This window comes from Lontra canadensis, unplaced genomic scaffold, assembly GCF_010015895.1.
Source record: "Lontra canadensis isolate GAN:19392208 unplaced genomic scaffold, GSC_riverotter_1.0 scaffold117, whole genome shotgun sequence".
Lineage (NCBI taxonomy): Eukaryota > Metazoa > Chordata > Mammalia > Carnivora > Mustelidae > Lontra > Lontra canadensis.
The window spans coordinates 2,177,481-2,203,736 of NW_022631111.1; the positions used below are offsets into that span (position 1 = coordinate 2,177,481).

The following is a 26,256-nucleotide window of genomic DNA, read 5'->3' on the forward strand; positions in this document are numbered from 1 at the left end:
TGGTTCTATGGGGATGGTGGACACAGTCAAAGGTTGGCTGCATGAGTGAGGAGCTCAGGCTAAACAGTGGTCTCTCAAGACCTGCCAGCTCCTTCTCTCTTGTGTTCACTCAGATTATCTCAGCTCTCTCTCTCTCAAGCCAGAGAAATTTTAAACCACAAAACCTCAGGATAATTCAATACTGTTACTTCATTTTACAAGTAATTACAATTGCTTCCTTTTTTAGGACTTTCAGCTTGTCAAGTATTTTCTCAATGATCCTCACAATGTTCTGAGACACACAGACTAGCTGTTATCCTCATGACATATACGGGGAAACTGAGGCCCAAAGAGGTTCATGGACTTGCCCAATTAACAGAAGAACCAGGTTTGGGCAGAACCCAGGCTGCCTGATTCTGAATCCATGTTTCTCTCTACCACATGGAAAAAAAAAAAAAAAAATCAATGGAAATGGAAATTTTATAGTTTTATATATCTTTCCTTTTTATTTAAATGTTCAGGTTTGGGGTTTCTAAGTGTCACATAATGATATTTAGGGGCACCTGGATAGCTCAGACGGTTAAGTGTCTGCTTTCAGCTCAAGTTATGATCCCGGGATCCTGGGATCAAGCCCCACATCGGACTCCATGTTCAGTGGGGAGTCTGCTTTTCACTCTCCCTCTCCCTCTCTTCCCTGCTTGTGTGCTCTTTCTCTCACTCTAATAAATCAATAAAATCTTTTAAAAAATGATATTTATGTTTCACTTAATTATTCTTTAAAATATGTAATATGGAAAAAGCACAAACTAGCAAATTTTCTAGCTCTAAAATCAGTTTGGATCTAAAGAAATCAGACAATACATTTACCCCACAAGGGCAGTGGCCACATTTATGTGTCCCCAGCATGAAACAAGATGTTTGGCACAATATAGGCTCTCAATAAATATTTGTTGAATCCAAGAATATGAAAGAAATATGAAAACTATGGGTCTAATATCCATTTACATTCTCATGGACATGTGTTTATACAGTGTATTCACTATAGAAAAAATAGGAGTTGAAGATAATAGGTGAATTTTGAATCTAGAACATCAGAATCGGAAGGATGTAGAACCTCATCTAACCCCACCCAGATAAATATGGGTGTATCTCTGCAAATATGGCAAGTTTTGTGCAATCTCCTTGCCCTTTATTAAATGGGGAAAATGGCAATATTAACTTTACAGAGTGGTTGTGGAGTTAAATGAGATGATTCTGACGATACAGTGCACAGTAAATATTAGCTATTAGCATCTCAGTATTTATTTGGCAAGGGAGTGAAGCTGAGTCCTTACCTGCCTCCCTGCCTTCCTCAATTTCCCTTGCCACCTTCTACCATCCATGTCCCATGCTCCACTGGCTAAGCTGAGAACTGCACATGGAAGAAAACCTTCCAGCTGGTGAGGGGATGAACTAAAGAACACTAAAGAGCACTAAAGAACACTAACTCTTCCAGCAGGGTTTGGGAATATGGGCTCAGGTAAATATTTAAAAGAGGGAGATGGTGGCGATGTGGGCCTCCTTGAAAGTGGGGAATAGACCCATTGGCTCCGTGGTCACTCTCGTCCCTTTCAAAGATGGAGGACTTTATCTCGGGTCTCTGTCCAGACCTTGCAACCTTCCCTTTCCTGGTCAGATTATAAACCATTCCCCCTTCACCCAGTAAATGGCATCATGGAGAGGAATTCATTATGAAGGCAAGGAGAACTACTTCTTCTAGAGTGCATACTAAAGGTACCTTTATCCAGGAGGCAGCCACTTACTTCCAAGGTGGAGAGCCCATGGCACCCCTCCTCTTCCAACTAACAGTGAATCCAATCAGAACATGCAAGCACCTTTCCCAAAGGCTGTAGGTCAACAGGAGACCAGGGACAGATAATCTGCCATTAATAGACAGGCTGAGCTAGGACACCCAAGAGATTAGTTGGTTAAGTGTCCAACTCTTGAATTCAGCTCAGGTCTTGATCTCAGGGTTGTGAGTTCAAGTACTATATGAGCCTACTTCAAAAAAAAAAAAAGATTGAGCTAATCTGATCCTTTCTCTCTAAAATCTGAACCAAGAAGTTAAAGAGAGATTGAACAACGTAGTGTAGGGACAGAAGCTGCATAGTTATGAAACAGAATGGGGCATCAGGCAGCAGTGATAGACCCTGAGCAACTGAACTCAAGAAGCAGTGAAGCCATGGGTTTATAGTGTGGCAATAAGGGAAGCTGGTACCTCTGAAAAGAAAATATTTTATATTAAAACAATATTTAAGGGGCTCCTGGGTGGCTCAGTCTGTTGAGCGTCTGCCTTCCACTCTGGTCCTGATCCCTCGGTCCTAATCCCTCGGTCCTAGCATCCATCCCCGTGTAGGACTCCTTGTTCAGCGGGGAGCTTGCTTCTCCCTCTCCCACTGCCCCCTCTCACTCTAATGTACACTCTCTTGCTCCACTGAATAAATAAAAAAATATTTTTTAAAAAGCAGTATTTAAGTATCCAGGTTGGCATTAAGTTGAAAATAATATGATTCCATGATATTTTTTCTGGGTCTGTCTCTTAAGTAGTCTGCAGTGCTGTAGCCCACCCACCCCCAATATCAAATAGAGTAGTGGAGGGGCACCTGGGTGGCTCAGATGGTTAAGTGGCTGCCTTTGGCTCAAGTCATGATCCCAGGGTCATAAGATCGAGTCCCGCATCTGGCTCCCTGCTTTATGGAGAGTCTGCTTCTCCCTCTCCCTCTGTGTGCTGCTAGTGTGTGCCCCAGCTTGTGCTCTCGCTCTCTCTCTCAAATAAATGAATAAAATCTTTAAAAAACAAACAAACAAAACAAAACAAAAAACGAATAGAGTAGTGGAACAGGTGTCCAGAGCACCTGGATTTTGGTCTCAAATACATTTGCCAGCAAGAACCAAAGAGCCTCAGAAAGTTTCTGATTCTGTATCTTGGAACAAGGATAATTCAAATAGGTCTGGAGCATCCCTTTTTTTTTTTAAGATTTTATTTATTTTAATTGACAGACAGAGATCACAAGCAGGCAAAGAGGCAGGCAGAGAGAGGAAGGGAAGCAGGCTCCCTGCTGAGCAAAGGTCCTGACACAGGGCTCAATCCCAGGACCCTGGAATCATGACCCAAGCCGAAGGCAGAGGATTTAACCCACTGAGCCACCCAGGCGCCCCTGGAGCATCACTTTGTTGCCAGAAAGTTTGCCTCCAAAATTATCCAGGGCAATTAAGGGATAAAGGAGCTGGTTAAAAGCACTCCCACTGAGCAAACTGTGACAATTATGACATTAGAAAGAAAGCAGTAGTTCTCTGCACAACCATATGAGGCAACTAAAAAAAAAAAAAAAAAAAAAGAAAGAAAAGGAAAAAAAAAAAAGAAAAGGCACATACAGCTTTTTAATGATGCTTACAGTATGTTGACAAAGCCAAATTGCGTGTCTACTATATTCAAGCTTTGGTCAATGTCAAAATTTCATCATTGCAAGTCAAACAGCTAAAAGATTAATGGGAATCCTGGCAGGGGATTCAGAATTTCATCCATTCTACTCAAACAATGAAAAATTATGGAAGATTTACTACTAAAAATTTTTTAAAACCGCAGGGGCGCCTACACGGCTCTGTTGGTTGAGCATCCGACTCTTGGTTTCAGCTTGGGTCATGATCTCAGGGTTGTGGAATCAGGTCCCATGCTGGGCTCCCAGCTCAGCATGGAGTCTGCTTGAGATTCTCTTTCCCTCTCCCTCTGCCCCTCCTTTCTCTCTCAAATAAATAAATAAAATCTTTTTTAAGACTTTATTTATTATTTATTTATTTATTTATTTGAGAGAGAGAGAGAAAGAGCACAAGTCGGGGGAGGGGCAGAGGGAGAGGGAGATGCAGACATCCGGCTGAGCAGAGAGCCAGATGTAGAGTTCTATCCCAGGACCCTGGGATCATGACCTGAGCTTCATTTACTAAGCCACCCAGGCACCTCTAAATAAATAAATCTTTAAAAAAGAACACACACACGCACAAACACACATAGGTTTGGAAAGTCTGATTATCCACACAGAGACTCAACCTAATCAAAACAAACTCATGATGAATCTTCTGGGAAATCACTCTGAGCCCGACCTTGGCAAGAATATACCACTCAAAGATCAACTGAGAACACGGCAGCGTGGAATGACTTGACAGGATGGTTCTGTGCCCCTGGGTTGGGAGACCACATTTGTCGTGTCAGGGTAAACAAAAGATTCTCCCTCAATTGATACTCTGGTCCTGGTCAGGTCATCTGTAATAACAAGTTTCATTGCACAGTTTCCTACATACTTCAGTTTAAGAGGTTTAAAACACGTCAGAGAATCTGTTACATTTATGTGACTGTTTTATTAGATTTACAAGAGTTGCTTAAGGGTGTAGAAAGATTTTGCTTATTAGATTTGAAAGGCTACATTTTGGGGGTAGTACATTTAAAAGAATCAGCTAAATTAAATTTGAAAATGTGCTTTGAAATATCTAAGGGAATTTGATCAATTAAGTACAGGACTGGTGTGGTATAATTAAGGAAGATTTAATATGTAAAGTCTGTAGTTAATTGAAACTTAATCAAAGAACAAGTAGAAAAAATTCTTATTTTATATATTAAAAAGTACTGGGTTTATTAGTAAGATAGTATTTGTAAATTGAGGTTCTAGGCTTAGAAGACATGGGATATTTAAGCTTGCTATTTTAACCAATAATAATTAAGACACAAACTACTTTTAAGTATTCCTATCATGCCCAAAAGGCCCCACAGAAGTTTTTTTCATGAAGAAATGGAGAAGTTGAGTAGACCAGTACCAAGTAAGGACATTGAATCTCCCCACAAAGAAAAGTTCCAGAGTTGATAGTTTCAACGGTGAATCCTACCAAATATTTAAAGAAGAGATAATACCAATCTTTCTCAAACTTTTGCCAAAAAAATGAGAAGGAAGAACACTTCCTAACTCATTGTGAGGGTCAGCCTCACCCCGATACCAAAGCCAGACAAAGATACGACAAGGAAAATTCAGCAAATATCCCTTATGAACACTGATGCAAAAGCCCTCAACAAAATACTGGTAAACCGAATTCAGCACCACATTTAAAAGGATTATACACCATGACTGAATGGGATTTATTCCTGCAATGCAAAGACATCTCAACATACAAAAATAGATCAACATAATACACCATTTCACAAAATAAAGCAAAAAAGGCAATGATCATCTCAACCAGAGCAAAATTTGACGAGATTTAACACACTTATGTGAAAAAAACACTCAATTATTAGAAGGTGGAAGAGAGTCAGTAATGTATCCTCTAGACTGAGAAGGCACTTTTAACAACAAAAGACAAAGCAAGCCACTCCATACCACTTACCTGCCAGTAACTATGGACGGGCCTCCAGAAACCTGACTGCCACGACCAGTCCAGGTGGTTCCAAGCTTTTATTCTCCACCCACTCTCTGCCAGGCCCTGACTGCAACCCACAGCTCTTATAAAGCGAGGGGCTTGGTGGTGAGGTCCCAGGGTAGTTATCTAAGTGGTGCCACCTGTGTGCTCAATGGGCTTGCTACTCATTATCTCAAGTGGCGTCACCTATACCAAGATGGAAGGCCAAAGATGGAGTCAGCGTTGCCAGCACTCCTTCACTTGACAAACCAGGAACAGAAGTAAATTGCCTCAATGTAATAAAAAGCCATATGAAAAACCCACAGCAAACATCATACTCAATGGTGAGAGACTGAAAGCTTTTCCTCTAAGATCCAGAAAAAGACATGAATGCCTGCTTTCACTATCTTTAACATAGTACTAGAAGTTCTATCCAGAACAATTCAGTTAGGCAAGGAAAGGAAAGAAAAAGCATCCAATTGGGAAGGAAGAAGTAAAATTATCTCTGCTCATAGATGATATGATCTTATATGTAAAAAACCCTAAAGATTCCACACCAAAAAAAAAAAAAAATAAACCTGTCAGAGTTAGTAAACGAATTTAGCACAGTAGCAGGATACAATGTCAAAACATAAATTTCAGTTGCTATGCACTAACAATAAACAATCTGAAAAGGACATTATGAAAATACTTCCATTTACAATAGCAACAAAAAGAACAAAGTACTTAGGAATTAACTAAAAAGGTGAAAGACATAATGAAAACTATAAAATGCTGAAAGAAATTTAAAAAGATATAAATAAATGGGAACACATTCCATGTTCATGAATTGAAAGATTTCATCTTGTTAAGATGTCAGTGCTATCTAAAGCAATCTACAGATTAAATACAATCCCTAACAAAATCCCAATGTCATTTTTTTTACAGAAATAGAAAAAACCCATCCTAAAATTCATAGGGAACCTCAAGAGACCCTAAATAGCCAAAACAATCTTGCAAAAGATGAACAAAGTGAAAGGACTCACACATCCTGATTTCAAAACTTACTACAAAGCTACAGTTATCAAGTCAGTATGGTACTAGCATAATGGCAGACAAATAGAACAGAATACAGAGTCCAGAAGTAAACTCATACATATACAGTCAAATGATTTTTGGCACGGGTGCCAAGACCATTCGCTGAGGACAAGACAGTTTTCTCAACAAATGGTGCTGGGCAAACTAGATATCCACATACAAAAGAATGAAATTAGACCCTTATCTAACACTGTATACAAAAAATTAACTCAAAATGGATCAGAGACATAATTGTAAGACCTAAAAATGTAAAACTCCAGAAGAAAGCATAGTTGCCATATGGTGATAGGGCTTCATGATGCTTCATGATGCTGGATTTGGCCATGGTTTTTGGATATGACACCAAAGGCATAGGCAACAAGAGAAAATAGACAAATTGGACTTGGTGAAAATCTTAAAACTTCTCAAAAAACATCAAATGACAATGTCCACAGAGTAAAAAGGTAACCAACAGAATGAGAGAAAATGTTTGCAAACCACATATCTGATAAGGGATCAATATCCAGAGTTTATTGAGAACTCCTAAAAGTAACAAAACACATCGCTTCTCGGCCTTTTGGTTAAGATCAAGTGTAGTCGCTGTTCTTATCAGTTTAATATCAATAACAAAACAACAACCAAATCAAAATGTGGACAAAGCACTTGAATAGACATTTCTTCAAAGAAGATATATGAATGACCAATAAACACATGAAAAGATGCTCAATATCACTAATCATTAGGAAAGGACAAATCAAAACTATGAGATACAATCTCACACCCATTAGGATGCCTGCTATCAAAATGCCCAGAAAACAGCAAGTGTTGGTGAGGATGTAGAAGAATTGGAGCCCTCGCTCACTGTTGATGGGAATGTAGATGGTATAGCTTTTGTGGGAAACAACATGGCGGTTCCTCAAAAAAAAAAAAAAAAAAAGCCATTTCATCTAGCAATTCATTTCTGGGTTCATATAAACGATTTGAAGACCTGTACCCTTGAAACAAATAATACATTATATGTTAATTTAAATAAAAAGATTTGAAAGTGGGGTCTTAAAAAGAGAATTTGTACACCAATACTCATCACAGCATTATTCACAACAGTCAAAAGGTGGAAACAATCAATGTCTATTAACCAATGAATGTATTTAACTAAATATGGTGCATACATATAATGGAATATTTTTCAGCCTTAAAGAGAAAGGAGATCTTGTCACATGCTTTAACATGGACAAAACTTAAGGACGTTATGCCAAGTTAAATTTCCCCTTCACAAAGAGACAAATACTGCATGTTTCCACTTACATGAGATACTCAGTCAAAATTAGCCACTGAAAGAAGTACTTACTATTTACACTGACCGAGAGGAGAGAACATGCCATGCCATGTGGGGCAATGGGGGAAGTACCGGGCTCAGTCAGGAAGAAGGAGGAGCAAGTAGAAAGCAGGGCCCAGAGCTTTCTCTGTTGAGGTTTCCATGGGGAGGAATGGTGAGGCAGGGGGAGAGTTTGGAAGAAGTTTAGGATTGGATAGTTTGATTAATTTTGGCAGGCTCTGGTCTTACAGGGTGGCCTCTAGCTGTCCAGTACCTTACTCTGGGATTATTTAGAACAGGGAAAATATTGGGTTGTCGTGTGAGAGCTGAAGGAGGTGGTCGGGGGTAATGGCTCTGGATTAGTTGGTTTGTCATATGAAAGGCATGCTTGTGGTAGAAGTGGGGGGTGTCGTTTGTTATCTCTAGGAAATAGCTACTCCCAGGAGAGGCAGTCTTTCCAGGATTAGCAAGGCTCCCAAATTGTAAAACTTCATAAAATATGGAAAATTTTAAAAACATGACTCAAACACTGCCTCAGTTCTCAGAAATCTCTGCCACCCCATCACAGTCATTGACTCCAACACTCATACACCTGACCTTGCCATCACCAATATGGATACCACCTCTGAAGCATCCATTTCCAGCCTCCTACCTTCTAATCACCACCTCCTTACACACATTAAAAAAAAATTTATTATGGAAATTTCCAAACATACATAAAGTAGAGCACAGTATAATGAGCTCTCCCCTAAACTCGTCAGGAAGCTTCAACAACTACCATCATTTTGTTGATGTTGTTTCCTCTCAGACCCTGGTTTTTGTGGTGGTACTTGTGGTTTCGTTTGGGCTGTAATATTTTGAACTAAAGAGCAGACCTCATGTCGTTGCACCTATCAACACTTCGTTATGCATCTCTAACTGTAAGGACTTTTTGGCTTACGTAAATTTCGTGTTTCATCCCACCTAACAAAATAAGCACTTCACTAACATCACCTGACACTCAATCTATATTCAGATCTCCCCGTGGTCTCAAAGGTGTCTTTTTTTACAGTCAACTATCAGTTCAGGATCCCAACAAAAGCCACGTGTTGCATTTAACTGCTAAGTCTTTCACATCTCTTATTTTATAACATTCTCCTTTCCATTGTTTTTTTTATGCCCTTGTCTTGTTTAGAGAAAGCGCATCATTTGCCCTGCGGACTATCCCACATTCCAAATCTAGCTGAGGTCACATATGAAAGCAGGTTATAGCACTATTTACAGACACATGAATGAGCAGCCAGACGTGGAGTCTCAGAACCCAAACAGATCTCAGTAATACAAGCTAATAGCTCTATGGTCTAAACTGTGCTGGGCATTATATATGCATGAACTCATTGAATCCCCACAATAAGCCTAGTAGGTAGATGGTACTCTCATCTAATTTTTTTTAAAGATTTTATTTATTTATTTGTCAGACAGAGAGAGAGAGAGCGCAAGCAGGAGGAGCAGCAGGCAGAGGGAGAAGCAGACACACACACACACATCCGCACTCAGCAGGGAGCCCCAATGCGGGACTCAACCCCTGGACTCTGGGATCATGACCTGAGCTAAAGGCAGTCGCTTAACCGACTAAGCCACCCAGGCACCCCACTCTCATCTCAATTTATTAATGAGAACACTGGGCCCCCAAGAGGTTCACTCGCCTAAAGTCACACAGCTAGTAGGGGATGGAGCCAAGATCTAACCTAAGCAGTCCGGCTCCAGCATCCTTGCTGTTCACCATTGCTAGATTTACATCTGGTCACAGGCCCCTTTATGACAGACTTCCAGGGCCAAGATTAAAGGGAGACCGCCAAATGCCATCCATGGACGTGTGATTTGAAGTGCCTCCCTTCACTGTCTTTAGTTATATAGATAAGATTATCCAGAAAACTTTCACAATTAGGATGTAACAGGATACCTTAAGACCGATATTATCCTCACTTTAGAGATGAGGAAACTGAGATCCGGAGGGGTGACATCCTTTACAAAAGAGCAAGAGCCCCCTGCCTCCTAAGAAAGTTCTCTTTCCCTAGGCTGCAGTCTCCCTGAGCACTGCTTCTGAGCTGAAGCACCAGCCCAATCTGGGGGCAGCCACACCAGATCTCGGTTCTTCTCTAGTGTCAGCACAGTTATCTCTGCCGGACCAACCTATGGCTCCAGAAGGAGTTGCTGAGCCAAGCCTGAGACAGGAAACACCAGCCCCAAGGTCTCTCCACCTTGAATCAGGTATGGTTCCGACTGACCATTATAGCTGGTTCTTTTGTGGTCAAGAGCCCTGTGGAAAGGGCTGAGCTGGTAGCTTGTCTGGAGACCCAAGGGTCCACAGCCTGCTAGACGTCGGAAGCCCCATCCCAATACCCACAAGCTTCTGGATCTCCTTACATCTCATCTTCCCTCACAGTCTCACCTTTCCACCCAGAAGATCAGTTCTTTTCCCCTCTTACTCCAGGGCTTGGATGGAAGAGAGAGTCAGACGCAGAGGCCAGGCCCATTTGGGAGAATTAGCAAGACCCACTAGGCTGAATTTGTATGGAGGCAGGAGATGGAACGGGAAATGTACAGGGACAGGAGTCCTGTGCCATTCAGGTGCATGCTAGGTGCCTATGAGCTGCTCAAACTAAATGCCTCCCTTCTTGATCTGTAAAATGGGAATAATGTACTTCATGTGTCCACAGACTTTTTCTGTAAGGGCCAGATAGTCACAATTTTAGGCTTTCTGTATCAGCCTGTCTCTGTCCTGGCTGCTCAACTCTGCCCTTCTGGGATAAAGCAGCCACAGGAAACTATAAAGAAATGGGCATGACTGTCTTCCAATAAAACTTTATTTACAAAAACAGGTGGCGCACTGGATTTGGTCCACCCGCAAGGTGATGATCCCTGACCTAACTGGAGCGCTGCTAGGAAGATGAGGTGACAGGCGCGTCGCTGCTCTGTGGACTGTACCGTGTGGATCATTTGCGAGGAACTGGAGGGGCAGCTGCTATGGTAATAAAATAAAGCTCAGAGCAGCTCACTGGCGGTGAACGCTTCCAGACAGAAAAGGCCACAGGCGGCGCCTGGGTGGCTCAGTGGGTTGGGGCCTCTGCCTTCGGCTCGGGTCGTGGTCCCAGGGTCCTCGGATCCAGCCCCGCATCAGGCTCTCTACTCAGCAGGGAGACTGCTTCCTACTCTCTCTCTCTGCCTCTCTCTCTGCCTACCTCTCTGCCTACTTGTGATCGCTCTGTCAAATAAATAAATAAATAATTTTTAAAATAAAATAAAAAATAAAAAGGCCACCGACCCGGTAGTCACGTGGGCAGGGGCTCCGATGGGGGCTTAGCCGTAAGCCACCTCCTGACCCATGCAGATACGCTGTTTCCTAAAGGCGGTCTCTCGAGTGCAGACAAGGAAGCCCTAGCCCGCTTTGGTCATCCTGAAGCGAGAGTGTGGCAGTTCGCAGCCCCACCGCAAGGTGCTCCGACACCAGCCACCAGCGGGCTAGTCCCTGTGCCACGGTCCCTCCCCACCCCCGGGCTCGCCCCCCGGAGGCCCGCCCCCACTGGAGGCTGCTCTGCGCCCGGCCCGCCCCCTTTAGTCCCCGCCCCCAGAGCGCAGGCCGGCGTGCTCTGCGCCAGACCCGCCCCGCGCACGTGTCGCGGCAGCTCAGGCTGCGGCGGAGAAGGTGAGTCCCGGTTGCGCGCGCGCGCGGATTCGCGGAAGTGGGACGGGACTCCTCCCCAGGGTCTTCTCCAGCTTCGTGGTCGAGCTGCGGGGCTCACCGAGCTGCTCGACGCCCAACGGGGAGCCCTCGGCGAAGTTTCCGCAGCCCCTCCTCACCCAGCCTGGAGGAGGGCCTTGGCGCTGGTGGGCCTGGGGGCGTCGGGACTTTGTCCAGGACCCTTGCTTTCCTAGCTTTAGTCCCTTGGTTGGGAATATAGGCCCAAGTGATGTGCCCCTTTAGGAATTTTCGTGAAAACAGGCCAGGCGGTACCCCCGTTCTTGTTTGCAGCAACCTACGTGCTAATTAAACCGCTATCACAAGCAGGCAGGAAGACAGTAAGCTTCAACCAAAGTAAAATAATTATGAATTTTTGCTGAAATATTTATGGATGAAATAAAAGGACACCCGGGATGTGTTTCAAAATAAGCCAGTTGGAGGAGGAATGTGGGTGGGAGAAGAGAGGAAACAAGATTGGCCATGAGTTGAAGCTGGCTAATGTGCTGTTTTGTCTACTTATGTAGATATTTGTAATTTAGAATTAAAATTTTTTCTGAAACGAAAAGCTCTCTGATAGCCTGTGTGCCTGTGTTAGCTAGTGTTGTCAGGACAAGTACTGGATGGCAGGATTTTATTTTCTCGGGATCTGGAGGCTCAAATTCCAAGATTACAGTGTCAGCATGACATTTCTCCTGAGACCACACTCAATGGCTTGTAGATGGTCACCTCTGGCTTGTGCCCTCTCATGGTCTTTCTTCTCTAAGTGTCTGTGTCCTAATCTGTTCTTCTAAGGACACCAGTCAGATTAGATTAGGACCTACCCTAATGACCTCACTTTAAAGACCCCATTTCTAAATACAGTTACATTCTGAGAGACTGGGGCTTAAGACTTCAGCATATGACTTTGGAGGGGAGCCACCACTCAGCTTGTAACTTCGCCACTTAGCTAGTTTGGGGTTTCGTCCAATTAATCTATCTCTGCCTCAGTTTCCAATGTTCAAAAATAGGAGCAATATAATTAGGTCATGGAGTTGTCAGGATTCAGTTGTTGGACAGTATATATAAAGTTCTCAGAATTGTGTCTAGCGTACAGGAGATAAGTTGAATTTAGGTTTCACCTATAAATTAGGGATCGTAGGACTTCAGAGTGGGATGAAGAGTGGAGTGAGGCAGTTTGTACTTCATGCCGTGCCTAGCCATGGGAATAAAAGTAACAATCACAGCATTATCACAGGGGGTGTCTGCTGCTGTGCCAGACCAGTTGTTTTATGTGCGTTCATTCATACGCTCATCACAACCACCCCAAGGATGCCATTGTCGGGTGCCTGTTTGGCCGACGGGGAAGGTGGTACACAGAGATGGAGGTTGGATTTGAACTCTGGCTTGAGAGCTCATGCTCTTAGCCACCTGCCTGTATTGCCTCTGTTCAAAAGGATGTGGCCCTGGGCTATGTTCAGTCGGCCAGCTCACCCAGGGAACCGTTGGCTGATTCTCTTTTTCTTGGCCTAGGTATACAACGGTGCCAGCACTCATGGCCGGTCCCCTGTGGCGGGCTGCAGCATTTGTGCAGAGACACAGGACAGGCCTGTTGGTGGGTTCCTGTGCAGGGCTGTTCGGGGCCCAGATCTCATACCACCTCTTCCCAGATCCCGTGATCCAGTGGCTGTACCGATACTGGCCTCAGGGCCAACCAGCCCCACTCTCCTCAGAGCTGGGGGGACTCTTCCAAGAGGTGCTCCAGGACATCGGGGTCCCCTCAGGCCACAGCTACGAGGCTTTCACCACGTTCACCTTCCAGCCCGTGAGTGCTGGCTTCCCGCGACTCCCTGCGGGGGCTGTAGTGGGCATCCCAGCCACCTTCCTGGGGAGAACATTGACCAACACCGATCACCCAGTGGTGGTGCACGGGCAAAGAGTGAACTGGCAAAGCCCAGCAGGCACCCGGCTGAGAGATGCCTTGACCCTGTCCCATGAGGCCCAGAAGTTTGCCTTGGCCAAGGAAGTGGTATACCTGGAGAGCGGTGCAGCCGTCCTCCAGGCCCTGCCAGCCCCAGCTTGCCTAGCAGGAACCTGGACCCTGGGCGTGGGTGCCAAGCATGCACTGGGGCTCTACGGAGGCCCCATGAATTTACGGGCGGCCTTCAACCTGGTGGCAGCAGTGGTGGGCTTCGTGGCCTATGCCTTCTCCACGGACTCTCTCACTCATGCCCTGGAAGGCTGGCTGGACCGTCGCACAGCTGCACTGTCTGCAGCCTATGCCCGAGGGGGCGTGGAGTTCTATGAGAAGATTTTGTCGGGCAACGTAGCCCTGCGCAGTGTCTTGGGCAGTCACGGAGAGAAGCTGTATACGCCCAGCGGGAACATCGTTCCCAGACACTGGTTCCGCATCAAACATTTACCCTACACGACCCGCCGGGACTCCGTGCTGCAGATGTGGAGGGCAGCACTCACCGCGGGCCGTTCCTGAGGGTCTCATCACAAGGATGGATGGGGCTCATGCAGACACCACCCTGCTGTTGACTCTGGGGGCTCTTGGTGCCTCCGGCCCCAGAACCCAGTGTCAAATGAATCAGAGACTCTGAAACGAAACAGCCTAGATTCTACCCCTGTCCATGATTCCAGTGACCTTGGGCGAGTCCCTTTTGAATCTGAGCCTCCGTTTACTCCGCTGTAAAATGGGGGTATTTGTAAATCACCTGGCAGGATTTGGGGGTTGTGTGAGCTATGAACAAAAGGGCCTGGCCAAGAGGACACGCCATCAATGATGGGATGTCCCTCCTTGTTCTTAGAATTCCAGCAGGCTGTGGGAGTCAGGCCACATCTCCCCACCAGCAGTGCTTATAGGACGGGAACACTTTCCTACAGTGAAGAACCACCATGTAGTTCACCTGGTGGTCTCATCTCACTTCCTTCCACCATTGGAGAAAGTAAAGCTTTTAGAGGCCCAGGTGAGAAGCTAGCATGGCCCTGAGAGGCTAGGAGAGGGAGCTTGAGGTGGGATTTCAGAGCAGGTTTACCCAGGCCTGATGGCATGCTCAGACAGAGCCCCTTGGCCTGAAAGGGAGAGAAAGCGTTGCTGGAACCTGGCAAGACCTGTGGCATGGGAGACTTGGCAGGAACTCTGGCCAGAGGAAGAAGAAGGAACGAACCATTGCAAAACCAAGGCCTTGCAGGGAGGGCACCTGTTGATGTAGTCCAGAGCATGGCCAGTACCTGGAGAGGAGAGGAACTGGGGGGTTCCGAGGGGGATGGCAGGGAGGAAGCAGGGTGGAGGTGGGTGAGATGGACTGGGCCCAGTGTCACACCCGTAGCCCAGGGGAATGCTGCACCCTTACTCTGTTCGTTTCCTTCAAGGCTTCCTGGTGGCAGGTAGATCAGACCCCACTTTTAATCCCTGGATGGGAGACCCCTTCCCAGGGAAGGTAAGAGCAGCTGTGGCCAGAAAGCCAGACTCACTTGGCCATTCATGTATTTTTATTGCCAATTGTGTTTTCCCCGGAAGAATGGAAGCATTCAGGCCTGGCGCCGGTGTAATTCAGGGTGAAGAGACGGGGCCACTCCTAGGGAAGGGCACAGTGCAGTACCAGGAAGCCCACTCGGCCCTGGCACGCACTTCCTGCCGGAGACCGAACAGGCAGTGAGCAGGGTGCGGTAGCAGGTCTTCCTGCTGGGTCAGTCACAGTGGCTGGAGGTCAGTGCTCTGGCTCCGTTTGACCGGCATGTGGGACCCAGTGTTCGGCCTGGGCAGACACCCCATCCCTCAGATCCCGGGATGGCAGTGCGCACTTGCTTGATGAATGCAGAGGTGGACAGATGAGTTACTGAGTGGGTGAGCAAGTCTCCACTCTGGGAAATGCCACTGCAGGAGACCCCTTGGCTTGTCATCCAAGTGCTGCTGCCACGTGTGACTGATCTTGGCCAGAGAAGTGTAGCTTGGGGTCTGGATTTGAGGAGCTCCAGCTGCTCCCCAATCCCCATGCCAGTGACTTTCAGTACTGCAGGAGCAGGGTGATGGCTTCAGGCGTTTCCCAGGTGGTTCCTCCAGTCCATTGTCCCCACCTCTCCCAGTTCTTGGACATGCAGTTCTGACTGGGTTCCATCCTGCGGACAACCCTCTGCGGGTGTCCCGTAGCTTTCTGGCTAGAGCCGCCTCTCTGAGCCCTGGCCTAATGGCCTCTCTAGCCATCTGGTGTCCTGTCTCCCACCCCCACCCCCCAGCTATATGGAGCCTAACCTCCATAACCTCCATGGTTGCTTCACTGCTGGCCCCCTCCTTCCTCAGTGCCTGGGTCTGGGCTGCTCTCTCCCACCCTGCCCTTGTCTCAGGTCCTCAGAGCTCCTCCAGCAGGAGTACTCAACCACCTGACTCCGAACCTTCCCCATTCGTGCCTGTCCCATGCCCTGTACCTCTCCGCCCCCCTCAGAGCTTACTGTAAAGAAGTTACCCGGCAGATAGTACTCAGCCTCCCCTCCACTGAAACATGCTGTCTGCAAGGGCAGGGTGGTGGGTCTTGTTACTGCTCTGGACTGAGGCCTTCCATAACATTGTTGAAGAAGCGAGCAAGGCTCTGAAGCTACAGCAGCCGGGCCTGGCACCCTAGAGGCTGAGCCGTGACCGTCCGGCTGGCTGTGCACGTGGGCAAGGCCATCTGAATCCTATGTGACCTTGTCCTGGCTTCCCAACTTGGGACTCTCCAAGGGCAGGGCCTGGCCCGGATCTGGGGTTGTCGTTCCAGTGGGGGGACACAGGACACTTCTGGTCACTTCCAGTAGAGCACAGATTCCCACTCGGGCCACCAGCCTCCCCCCGCAAGGAGCTTTAGGAAAAAGGGGAACCTTCAAGTTTTATGATATACTGTGCCCCCACACATGGATTTGCGGTTTGTTCCCAGAAAGCTTCAAAAACATGCTCCATGGCTTCACAGATGGGCTAGGTGGCAGGGGGTTAGCTGGTACAAGTTGCATCTTTCCTCAGATGCCAGCTGCGTGCCTCAGTCGTCAGCATTGCCCTGTGTCCCAGGCGAACGTTGTTCTCCTGAGTACCCCCCCGCCCCCGCCAGCTACATGTTCACAGTTCTCTGAGTGTGAATATGCAAAGATACCCAACACCCCAGAGCAGTCCTCCATAGGATTCCAAACTAGGCTAACTGACAGGGCTACCGCAACGCAAATGCTCTCCGTGCCCCTCCCTGTGCCTGCATATGCACGCACACATGCAGACACAGCCGGAACACAGGAAAGGGGTTCCCAGAGTCTTATGCCATCACTGGCTCTGCCCATTCCTGACCCTAGCAGGCCCCACTGCCTTGTCCAGGAGCCACAGCGCTGTGCCCCGTGCAGCTGTGCCTATAGCCGGCGCATACACGTGGGACCCACATCTCCAGGCAGGCTTATACCCCAGGCTGGGCTGGAATAGATGTTTGGGTCCTCACCCAGCAAGACCTCCCGCCTACTAGAGCCCTACAGTAATGCCCACGGGACCTCTGTTGTGCACTAGACACTGCAAGCTTCCTAGAATCTTTTTTCAGTTAGCCCCAGATTGGAAGAGGTAGTTGGTAATGTCATTTCAATTTTACGGGCAAGGAAAGAGCACAGAAAGGTGAAGAAATGGGCCCCAAACCATAAAGCTTTGAAAGTGACAGAACAAGGATTTGAAGTCAGCACCCTGGTTCCAGATCCCTGTTGGGAGGCCTTCATTTACACTGTCCTGTTAATCCTGAGGGTTTTGTCGTGGAAATTTGTGCTGTGGCCTCTACAGCCTTTCTTCCGTGCAGGTTAGAGAAGACTTTCCGTGCAGGTTAGAGAAGACTTTCTGACCTCACCCCTTGTCAGGAAAAAATGGCCACTGAGCAGATGTTTCTGGAACTTCCAGGGGAGACACTTTCAGCTAGCTGAAGAGGAGGGGGCTGCCCAGTCCATCTGATTTGGTGCTGAGGTGGGAATGGGGTGGAAGCGCCATGGGTTACAGAGCCCTTGGGCCCCGGCTGAAGACAAGGTTACCGTGGGAAGCAGGAGAGGACTCGGCAGCCAGCTGTGGGGTCAAATGCTGGTCCTCCCACTTTAGCAGAGTGACTTTGAACAAGTGATTCCACATTTCTGCCCGCGAGCTTTCTATTAAATGGGGATGTTAACATGTAGCTCCTGGTATTGTTTTGATAAAATGAAATAAAGTTTGCAAAATGCAAAGCCCAACATGAGTATATAGTAAGCTTTATTTTATTTTTGGTAATAATGACCTGTCTTTATCATTTACTGCATTTGACAGAAATTACCCTTTTAAATTTTTACCTGTGACACTTCTACTTAGTTTAACTGTAACATGTACAACGTAGTGTAAATTAACCTCCATATTTTGTCAAAATACTGTCTTCATTCTTTGATCATGTCACACGCAGCACACACCCACTCCTGTGCACCCACACCCAGAGCCATACTTCCTCAGTGGGACCCAGGAATAAGAGGTCTGTTCAAAGTCTCAGCAGCAGGGAATACACTAACTTTTTTTTTTTTTTTTAAGATTTTATTTGTCAGAGAGCACGTAAGCAGGGGATGCAGCAGGCAGAGGGAGAGGGAAAAGCCTCCCCGCTGAACTAAGAGCCCAATTCGGGACTCGATCCGAGCACCCTGGGATCATGATGTGGGCTGAAGGCAGCGGCTTAACCAACTGAGCCACCCAGTCAGCAGTATCTCCTTAAAGACAAAGGTCTTGAAAGGATTAGTGCTCAGTGTTCTCAGCACAACAACGCATTTTAGTTCACAAGGTATTTTGGCAACGCTTCATCTGGGCAAGAATAGAGGCTTTTGAAAAATGAAGCTTTAAGGGATGCCTGGGTGGCTCAGTCAGTTAAGCGTCTGCCTTCCACGTGGGTCATGATCCCAGGATCCAGGGATTGAGTCCCGCATCGGGCTCCCTGCTCACTGGGAAGTCTGCTTCTCCCTCTGCCTGCTGCTCCCCCTGCTTGTGCTCTCTCTCTCTCTCTCTCTCTGACAAATAAATAAATAAATAAAATCTTTTTAAAAGAAAAAGAATAAGGCTTTAAGAAAGCTTGCTATTTTAGGGCTCAATTTTAATATAATGTAAGTTTAAAGTCTTTACATTTTAAACAAATAAAACCTCAAAATTACTGATTGATTCAAAATGGTTTTATGGAAAAGGTAACAAAATCTGTTACCAACAAAAAAAACATGGCACCAAGGGCGAAGGCTCCACCATTTTTGATCAAAGTGTACAAAGGTTCCGAGGGCCCATTCAGTTACAGCAGCAGGCAATTTCTCTTCCTCTTCTTTTTTTTTTTTTTTAAGATTTTATTTATTTGACAGAGATCACAAGTAGGCAGAGAGGCAGGCAGAGAGCGAGGGGGAAGCAGGCTCCCTGCTGGGCAGAGAGCTGGATATGGGGCTCGATCCCAGGACTCTGAGATCACGACCTGAGCTGAAGGCAGAGGCTTAACCCACTGAGCCACCCAGGTGCCCCCTTCCTCTTCTTGACAGGAGTCAATAGAGAAGCACTCGCATAGCTTCATCAAACACTGTCTGAGGCCTCACTGCAGGAGAGCTGAGCACCCCCAGTGGTTTAGAGCACCGATCTCCTTAGCTGTGGTCAAACACCACGGTAGGTGATGGGAGTCATCTTCTTCCCCTGCAAATTCTCAATCGTGTCTTTGTCGCCCTTGAATCAAGGTTAGTCCCCACCAAGATGACGTGGGTGTTGGGACAGTGACATCATACTTAAGGGTACCACTCTGCTTGAACATTTTCAAATGATGCAGGACTCCCTGCAAATTAAGAGAAAAGCAAATTAAGAACACATCTGTGTGCAGATAGGATAAGGGACTTCATCTGTCCTAATTTTGTCCAGCTGTATCCCATAAGCTCAGATTCACCGGTTTTCCATCTACCAGAATATTGGCAGAGTCGTTGTCAAAGACAGTGGGAATATATCCCCCAGGAAATGCATTGGTTGTGTAGCTGATCAGTAGGGAAGTTTCACATACAGCTCCATCTCCCACCACCACACACCTGGTGATCTTCGTCGGGGTCACTCATCGGGCTACAGCAGGCGAGGGGGACAGGGGACAGGGTGCTGGGGCTGCTATCCACACCGCCTTGCCCTCTGCTGATGGGAAGCTGGAGCCCAGTATATATGGTAAGTTTTTTTTTTTTAATAAATATTCTGTTTATTTATTAGAGAGAGAGAGTATGAGTGGGGGGACCAGCAGAGGTGGAGGGAGAAGGACAACCAGACTCTGTGCTGAGTGGAGAGCTCAACGTGGGGCCAATCCCATGATCCCACAGCGCTGAGATCATGACCCCAGCCAAAATCAAGAGTTGGACACCCAACCGTGGCACCCAGATGCCCATTATAGTAAGCTTTAAAAGAAGATTCTGGGACACCTGGGTGCCTCAGTCAGTTAAGTGTCTGCCTTCAGCTCAGGTCCTGGGATTGAGTCCCACCATCAGGCTCCTTGCCCAGCTGGGAGCCTGCTTCTCCTCTGTCCCTCTCTCTACTGTGCTCTCTCTTTCTCTTTCTGACAAATAAATAAAATCTTTTTTAAAGAAAGAAAGAAAATTGGTTCCTACATTCTGTGCTTTTAAGTGGGTCAGGTGCCAGGGTGTTCAAGGTCTTGGAGTTGCTGCCCCAATACCAGCAATTCCTTAAGACTAGAACCTTCCCAGGGAATTCACTGCTGCCTAATACAGGTCTGTGTTGAGAGCTTCTCAAAGTCCCAATTAGGGCAGTTCCTTAGCTGTCTTGGTTGCTATCAGTTGAGAACTGGAAAATTCCTTGGCAGCCCCCTGGAGCAGAGGACCCATGTGATCCTAGGGTAGATAGCAGGCAGGAGAAGAGGGCATTAAAATGGGAGATAGTCATTTACACTTAACACATTGGTAATTTTAAAATACGTGAATTTTAAAATATTAAAACCACCAGTGTTAGAGTGGTGGTTGTAAAATTAGTACAAGCATGTGCTCTTGGTGACATTTGTAATAGACAGCTCCCAAGGTGGCCCCCAGTGCCCCCCCACTCCTGGTGCTCTTGACCTCTGTCAGCCTCTCCCCTTGCTCCCCTGATTCAAAACAAGAGAATACAGCAACATTAAGGTGCCGTCACTTCCATGATTAGGTTACAAAATGTGACTTCTGTCTTGCTAGCAGACGCTATTGTTTTCTCAGATGCATGCTTTGATAAAGCAAGTTGCCACATGGCAAGGAACTAAGGGCAGCCTCTGACCAATAGCTGGTTAAGACATGAGGCCCTCAGTCCAACAGCCCATAGGGACCCGAATCCTGACAACAACCAAGTGAGCTTGGAAGATAATCCATCCCCAGCCAAGCATTCAGAAGAGACCATAACCTCAGAGACTGCACCTTGACTGTAGCCTGTGACAGACCATGAAGCAACACACACAGCTTATGCTTGGATCCATGACCCACACGGAAGCAGTGAGACAATAAATGTGGGCTGTATTAACCACTTAGTTTTACAGTAATTTTTTGTGCAGTGATAGATAACTAATGTACAGGATTAATGGACGTAATGTCTTCAGAAAGCCATTTGGCAAAACTTGATACAGTCACAAAACTTGATCTTCTGATCTAGTAACTTGAAACCTAAAAATTTATCCTAGAGCTATAACCCAACAGAAACCAAATAGTACATGCCCAAAGATGTACATAACAACATTCACTGTGGTAATTTTTTAAAAAAACATCAAAATAAGGGAAATGTTGTACAGCAAGGACCTAGGAAATTGTAGTACACCCATCTGTTGAATATTCTTTGGACACTAAAAAGTGTAATTACGAAGATTCGCAGAGAAATGTAGACATATTAGTTATGAATATCAAACCTTGAGAAAATGTGAAGTACTACTTGTATGGTGATAGCAAGAATGTAACCATGGTAAGACCTGGAAGGAAATTCACAAACTTGAAAGTAAATCTGGGGGTGCCTGGGTGGCTCAGTCGGTTGGGCGTCTGCCTTCAGTTCAGGTGACGATCCCAGGACCCCGGAATCGAGCCCTGAATCAGGCTACCTGCTCGGGAGAAGTCTGCTTCTCCCTCTCCCTGCGTTCCTCCCCTCTGCTTGTTCTCTCTCTCTCTCTCTCTCTCTCTCCCTCCCTCAATTAAATACAATCTTTAAAAAATAAAATAAATAAGAAAGTAAACCTGTTCGGGTGGAATTTTGAATGACTCTGCATTCAGTATAGGTAAGGACTGCCTGCTGTATGTATTTACTCAATGCATGAAGGCTTACTCAGAGGGGCCCATGGACCTGCTCTCTCTCCCTGTGTCAAGGTGACAGATCCTGGCATCAGAGCTCTTGGCTCTGTGTCCTTGGGGTGTGGCCAACCTTCTGTCTGTCAGTTGCCACGGCCGTCATGAAAATGTGCCTCTCAGATCTGCAGGGAGCAGACTTGACTGACAGCCGCAGCTGTTGTTTCTCTAGATCCACAGCCACGTTCTCACTGAGGCCATGCCTCGTGGGCTGCTTTCAGCCTGTGGCGGGACTGGTGGCACTACTATGGCAGGCCCAGTCCAGTGACTTGGGTGACTCCTCCGATGGGTGACCGTGGCTCCAGGACTCCCCTGGGGCCGGGGCAGGTCTTTCTTAGAGCTGCTCTGAAGTCTGAGACCCAGTCCTCCTCCATTCCCCGCTCCTTTACAGGTGTTAGACCTGCAAAGTGGCTCAAAGCCTCTCCCCAGCTTCTATGCCCACCCCCCTATGCCCTTCACAGGCGTTTCCCCCCAATTCTGCCTCTTTGTCTATTCCCCAGAGGACCTGAACTAGCAAGGTTAGTCACTCGGTCAGGTGCACTGTGAGGATCTGGGGAGCCCACAGTCCTGCAGAAGAGACCGTCTGACAAGTAAACGGTGGGACCGAGGCAGTGAAGGCGCAAGGACCCGCCTGCTGACCCCTCGGCTTTTCAGACGTGTGGCGCAATTTTATTTAATCACACCAAGTTAGTGTGTAGGAAATGTAAATGCAACAGTATGGTAAAAATAGCAGAGAATGGAAAAATCTAAAAAGGCAGTATGCATAAAGCATGCGAGTCAACGTTCATTAATGCCTCGTCTTCCGTTCCGACTGACACTCGATGCTTGCAGATTTCAAAACAAACTTTGAAATCATATGACTGTCCTGAAGAGATGCGCACATTTAGTCAGTTTGCAGTTGGCTTGTCCTCCACTTACATAGTGCGTCGTACAGACTTGTCCCGGGTCAGGTCCCAGCACAGAGGAAAGAAGTACCTTCGTGTAATTAGAAAAGATCCCCTCAGCCGTACTCAGGTTCAGACGGCCAGCGTATAAAGGACACAAAAACCATCACAACATGGTTCCAAGGAACATAATTTTTATAAAGAAAATTACTTGGGGCGCCTGGGTGGCTTAGTATGTTGCATGTCAGACTCTTGATCTCAGCTCTGATCTTGATCTCAGGGTTGTGAGTTCCAGCCCCACTCTGGAGCCCACTTAAAAGAGGAACAAAAAACAAATGTAAGCTTCTGTTTCCTATTTTAATTATTGAAATCTCTAACAATGACAGACTGTCACCTGTGACAGTAAATGTAGACAGTGATTCAATCAAACTTCTTAAAAGACAATTAGCAGTCTGATGTAACAGAAAATGATGGAAAATGTGATGTGATTCTGTGATTCCACGCTGGTTCTTTTTGTCATTTTAAAGACACATCATGGGACTGCCTGGGTGGCTCAGTCATTAAGCATCTGCCTTTGGCTCAGGTCATGATCCCAGCATCCTAGAATGGAGCCCCACATCAGGTTCTCTGCTCCACAAGAAGCCTGCTTTTCCCTCTCCTGCTTACCCTGCTTGTATTCTCTCTCTCACTGTCTCTCTCTCTCTCTCTCTCTGTCAAATAAATAAAAAAATCTTTACAAAATAAAAATAATAAAGATACATCACGTTAATGTCAGACCAAGGCACAAAATATTTAGTGCGTGAACCAGTTTTCTTTCTTTTTTTAAAAGATTTTATTTATTTGACACAGAGAGAAGAGAGGGAGAGAGAGCACAAGCAGGGGGAGCAGCAGAGGGAGAGGGAGAAACAGACTCCCTGCTGAGCAGGGAGCCGGATGCAGGGCTTGATCCCAGGACCCTGGGATCATGACCTGAGTGGAAGACAGATGCTTAACCGACTGAGCCTCCCAGATGCCCCTAAACCAGTTTTCTTTTACAAGCTAGCATTTTAGGGGCACCTGGGTGGCTCAGTGAGTTAAGCCTCTGCCTTACGCTCTGGTCATGATCCCAAAGACCTGGGATCAAGCCCCAATCAGGCTCTCTGCTCTGTGGGGAACCTGCTTCCTCCTCTCTTTCTGCCTGCCTCTCTGCCTATGTGTGATCTCCGTTTGTCAAATAAATAAATAAATAAATAAATCTTAAAAAAAAAAAAAAAAGAGCTAGCATTTTATTGTAGTCTTTTATCTTACTTTGTACCCAGTACTCTATCCTACTAGAAGCTATTCAGCTTAACCAACAGAAAAAAAAAAAAAAAATGATTTCTGACTAGATTTATAGGGGACATAAACTTTTATATCATCAAACTGCCTAATCAAAAGTACAATAATAAAGATGAAAATGCCTCCTATTTCTTCTAGAAAATAGTACTTTACAAGCTCGCTGCATCTTGAATGTCTTTACTACTATTGTCTGCCAACGGACAGCTGATAGAACAAGGAATTGTTAACCTGAGTTATGATAGCGCATCCCTCAGACATCAACCTAAAAACGAACTTTCTACAGAAGAAGGAACTATTTGAACATGGGGGAAACAATCCCTTATTCAAACCTCCTGGAAGTGAAAATGGCTGCAGATTTGCAGCATTTAGACAACTATGCTGTCAACACACTCTGTTTTAGGAACTGAGATTAAGACATCGAGAGAGAGCAGAAGAAAATGGATTTTTTCTTCAGAATTTTAATCAAACTCCTGATAATCGAAGATTTCAAGGCAAATACGGCACATAATATCTCAAGCATAAATGTAGATGGTGAGCCTTGGGAGCACCTGGCTGGTCCAGTCAAAGAGCGTGAGGCTCTTGACCTCAGGGTCATGAGTTCAAGCCCCATACTGGGCGTAGAGATTACTTTAAATAAATAAATAAACAAATAAATAAACTTTTTTAAAAGGATGGAAAGCCTAGAGGATTTTTGAGTTCCCAAATATTAAAAAAAAAAAATCTATCACTGCAACATGTAGTTTAATCTTAAGAGTGTCAAAGAAACTATTTTAATCTTCGGAGTTTCAAAGAAAAAGGAGTGGATTACACACTTGTGTGCATGCCGCACGAACCTGCATGCACACACACACACGCCGGTAGGTAACCCAATCCCTTCTTCCCATCGCCTCACTTCATTACAAGAAAATTATGCAGAGCTCATCATTGGTCTCGCTTGACCTAATGATCTCTGGGACCTTACTCGCTGCTGTCATTGTTACTTCTTGTATTTCAGCATAACAGAATTCAAAAGCAGCTTCTAGACGGGAACCTGTTTCTGAACGCCTATATTTAACTGGAGGGTACCTAGGTGATACTAACCCAAAGGCAGGGTTCAAACTTCTGGGTTCCCCTGTAAGCTCTGATTCGCGTGAGGCTCAGAATCTTGCTTCAGACCGTGGTTCTCCAGACAGACAGAGACGGTGGTGCCCTGAACTGGGCGGTGGCCGTGGGGATGGGAAGAAGCAAAACTCAAGACTACATCTAGGAGGGAGTATTGATGCAATTTGGTGGCAGGCTGGGTCTAGGGGTGTAAGAGACGAATGTCAGGGCTCAAGGGTTGGGAATGTCCCCTGGTTCCCGCTTGGCAGCTGGATGTCTGCGGTGTACCCTTTGCCTTTCCTGTCTCTGCTGCGGGGCTGGCAGGCGCTGAGTCCCATTCTCCTCCTGTCTCCGGGGATGTCCCTCCTCCCTTACTGACTCCACCTCCCTGGAAAGAGTTTTGGCGGTGGTGGCTGCGATGGAAGCCTGGCAGCCCATGGGATGCTTGAGAACTCCCAGACTGAGGCAGCATGCGTAAAGAGACCTCAACAGTGTTCTCTAAACCATCCACAGGTTGTTCAGGGTGAAGGCCAAGGGAGGTGAGCAGCTGGGGTCCAGAGGCGGGATGCTGCCCAGTCCTTCCTCAGCTATGTCTCTGCCTCAGCCCTCTCCTCCGTGCACTCTCAGCCACGCTCAGCTCCAGCAGGCTTGGGGAGCACACACTGAGCCCTTGCACGGCCTGGAGTCACCTGGACTCAAAGACCCCAGCTCCAGACTTCTTCCAATCCGGATCCCTGGGGCCTCCCCCTGCCTGCTGCACGGGATGGCCGAGAGAGTGGGCTGCTGGGCCCTGCAGGCTTGGCCAGGGGGTGGAGGGCAATCCCCTGGGACCTGTGCCAAAGGAACAGACTATGGAGCCAGAGCCCACATGGAAGGATACAGGGAATGGGCATCCACACAGCACACGGCAGCATCTCATTGCTTTCTAACGAGATCCTCTCTGGTTCTGGACTTTACTGTTGTCATCACAGACAAGTCCTGCCAGAGTCTGATGCCTGGACACTGAGCAGCTGGCCGGGCATGGACAGGTCACAATCAGGTGGACATCGTCTGCTCACCAGCTAGCTCCAGTTTCCACGACCTCCAATCAATGTCAGGGTTGAATTTTCCCTAAGGGCATCCACATGTGAAAAGCCCAAGGTCACAACTCTCTTCACTATAGCTTTCTCCCTCCCTTACCTGGGCTCCGGGGCTTCAGACCAATGAGC

The 26,256-nt window shown here is 46.6% G+C and overlaps 1 protein-coding gene and 2 pseudogenes across 1 annotated transcript; 2 read left to right on the forward strand and 1 right to left on the reverse strand.

Moving 5' to 3' along the window:
* The first annotated feature begins 7,014 nt into the window (after positions 1-7,014).
* On the forward strand, positions 7,015-7,118 carry LOC116857089 (annotated as a pseudogene).
* Positions 7,119-11,415: 4,297 nt separating this feature from the next.
* Positions 11,416-15,082, forward strand: TMEM177 (transmembrane protein 177). Its single transcript, XM_032840909.1, has 2 exons — positions 11,416-11,453; positions 12,999-15,082. The coding sequence occupies exon 2, from the start codon at positions 13,021-13,023 to the stop codon at positions 13,954-13,956; it is 936 nt and encodes a 311-aa protein (XP_032696800.1). The 5' UTR covers positions 11,416-11,453; positions 12,999-13,020; the 3' UTR covers positions 13,957-15,082.
* A 3,901-nt stretch (positions 15,083-18,983) lies between these two features.
* On the reverse strand, positions 18,984-21,873 carry LOC116857080 (annotated as a pseudogene).
* Positions 21,874-26,256: the final 4,383 nt, after the last annotated feature.

Bases quoted from the DNA above. Each gene is read 5' to 3' on its own strand.
- TMEM177 (XM_032840909.1), top strand. From the start codon at position 13,021: ATGGCCGGTCCCCTGTGGCGGGCTGCAGCATTTGTGCAGAGACACAGG.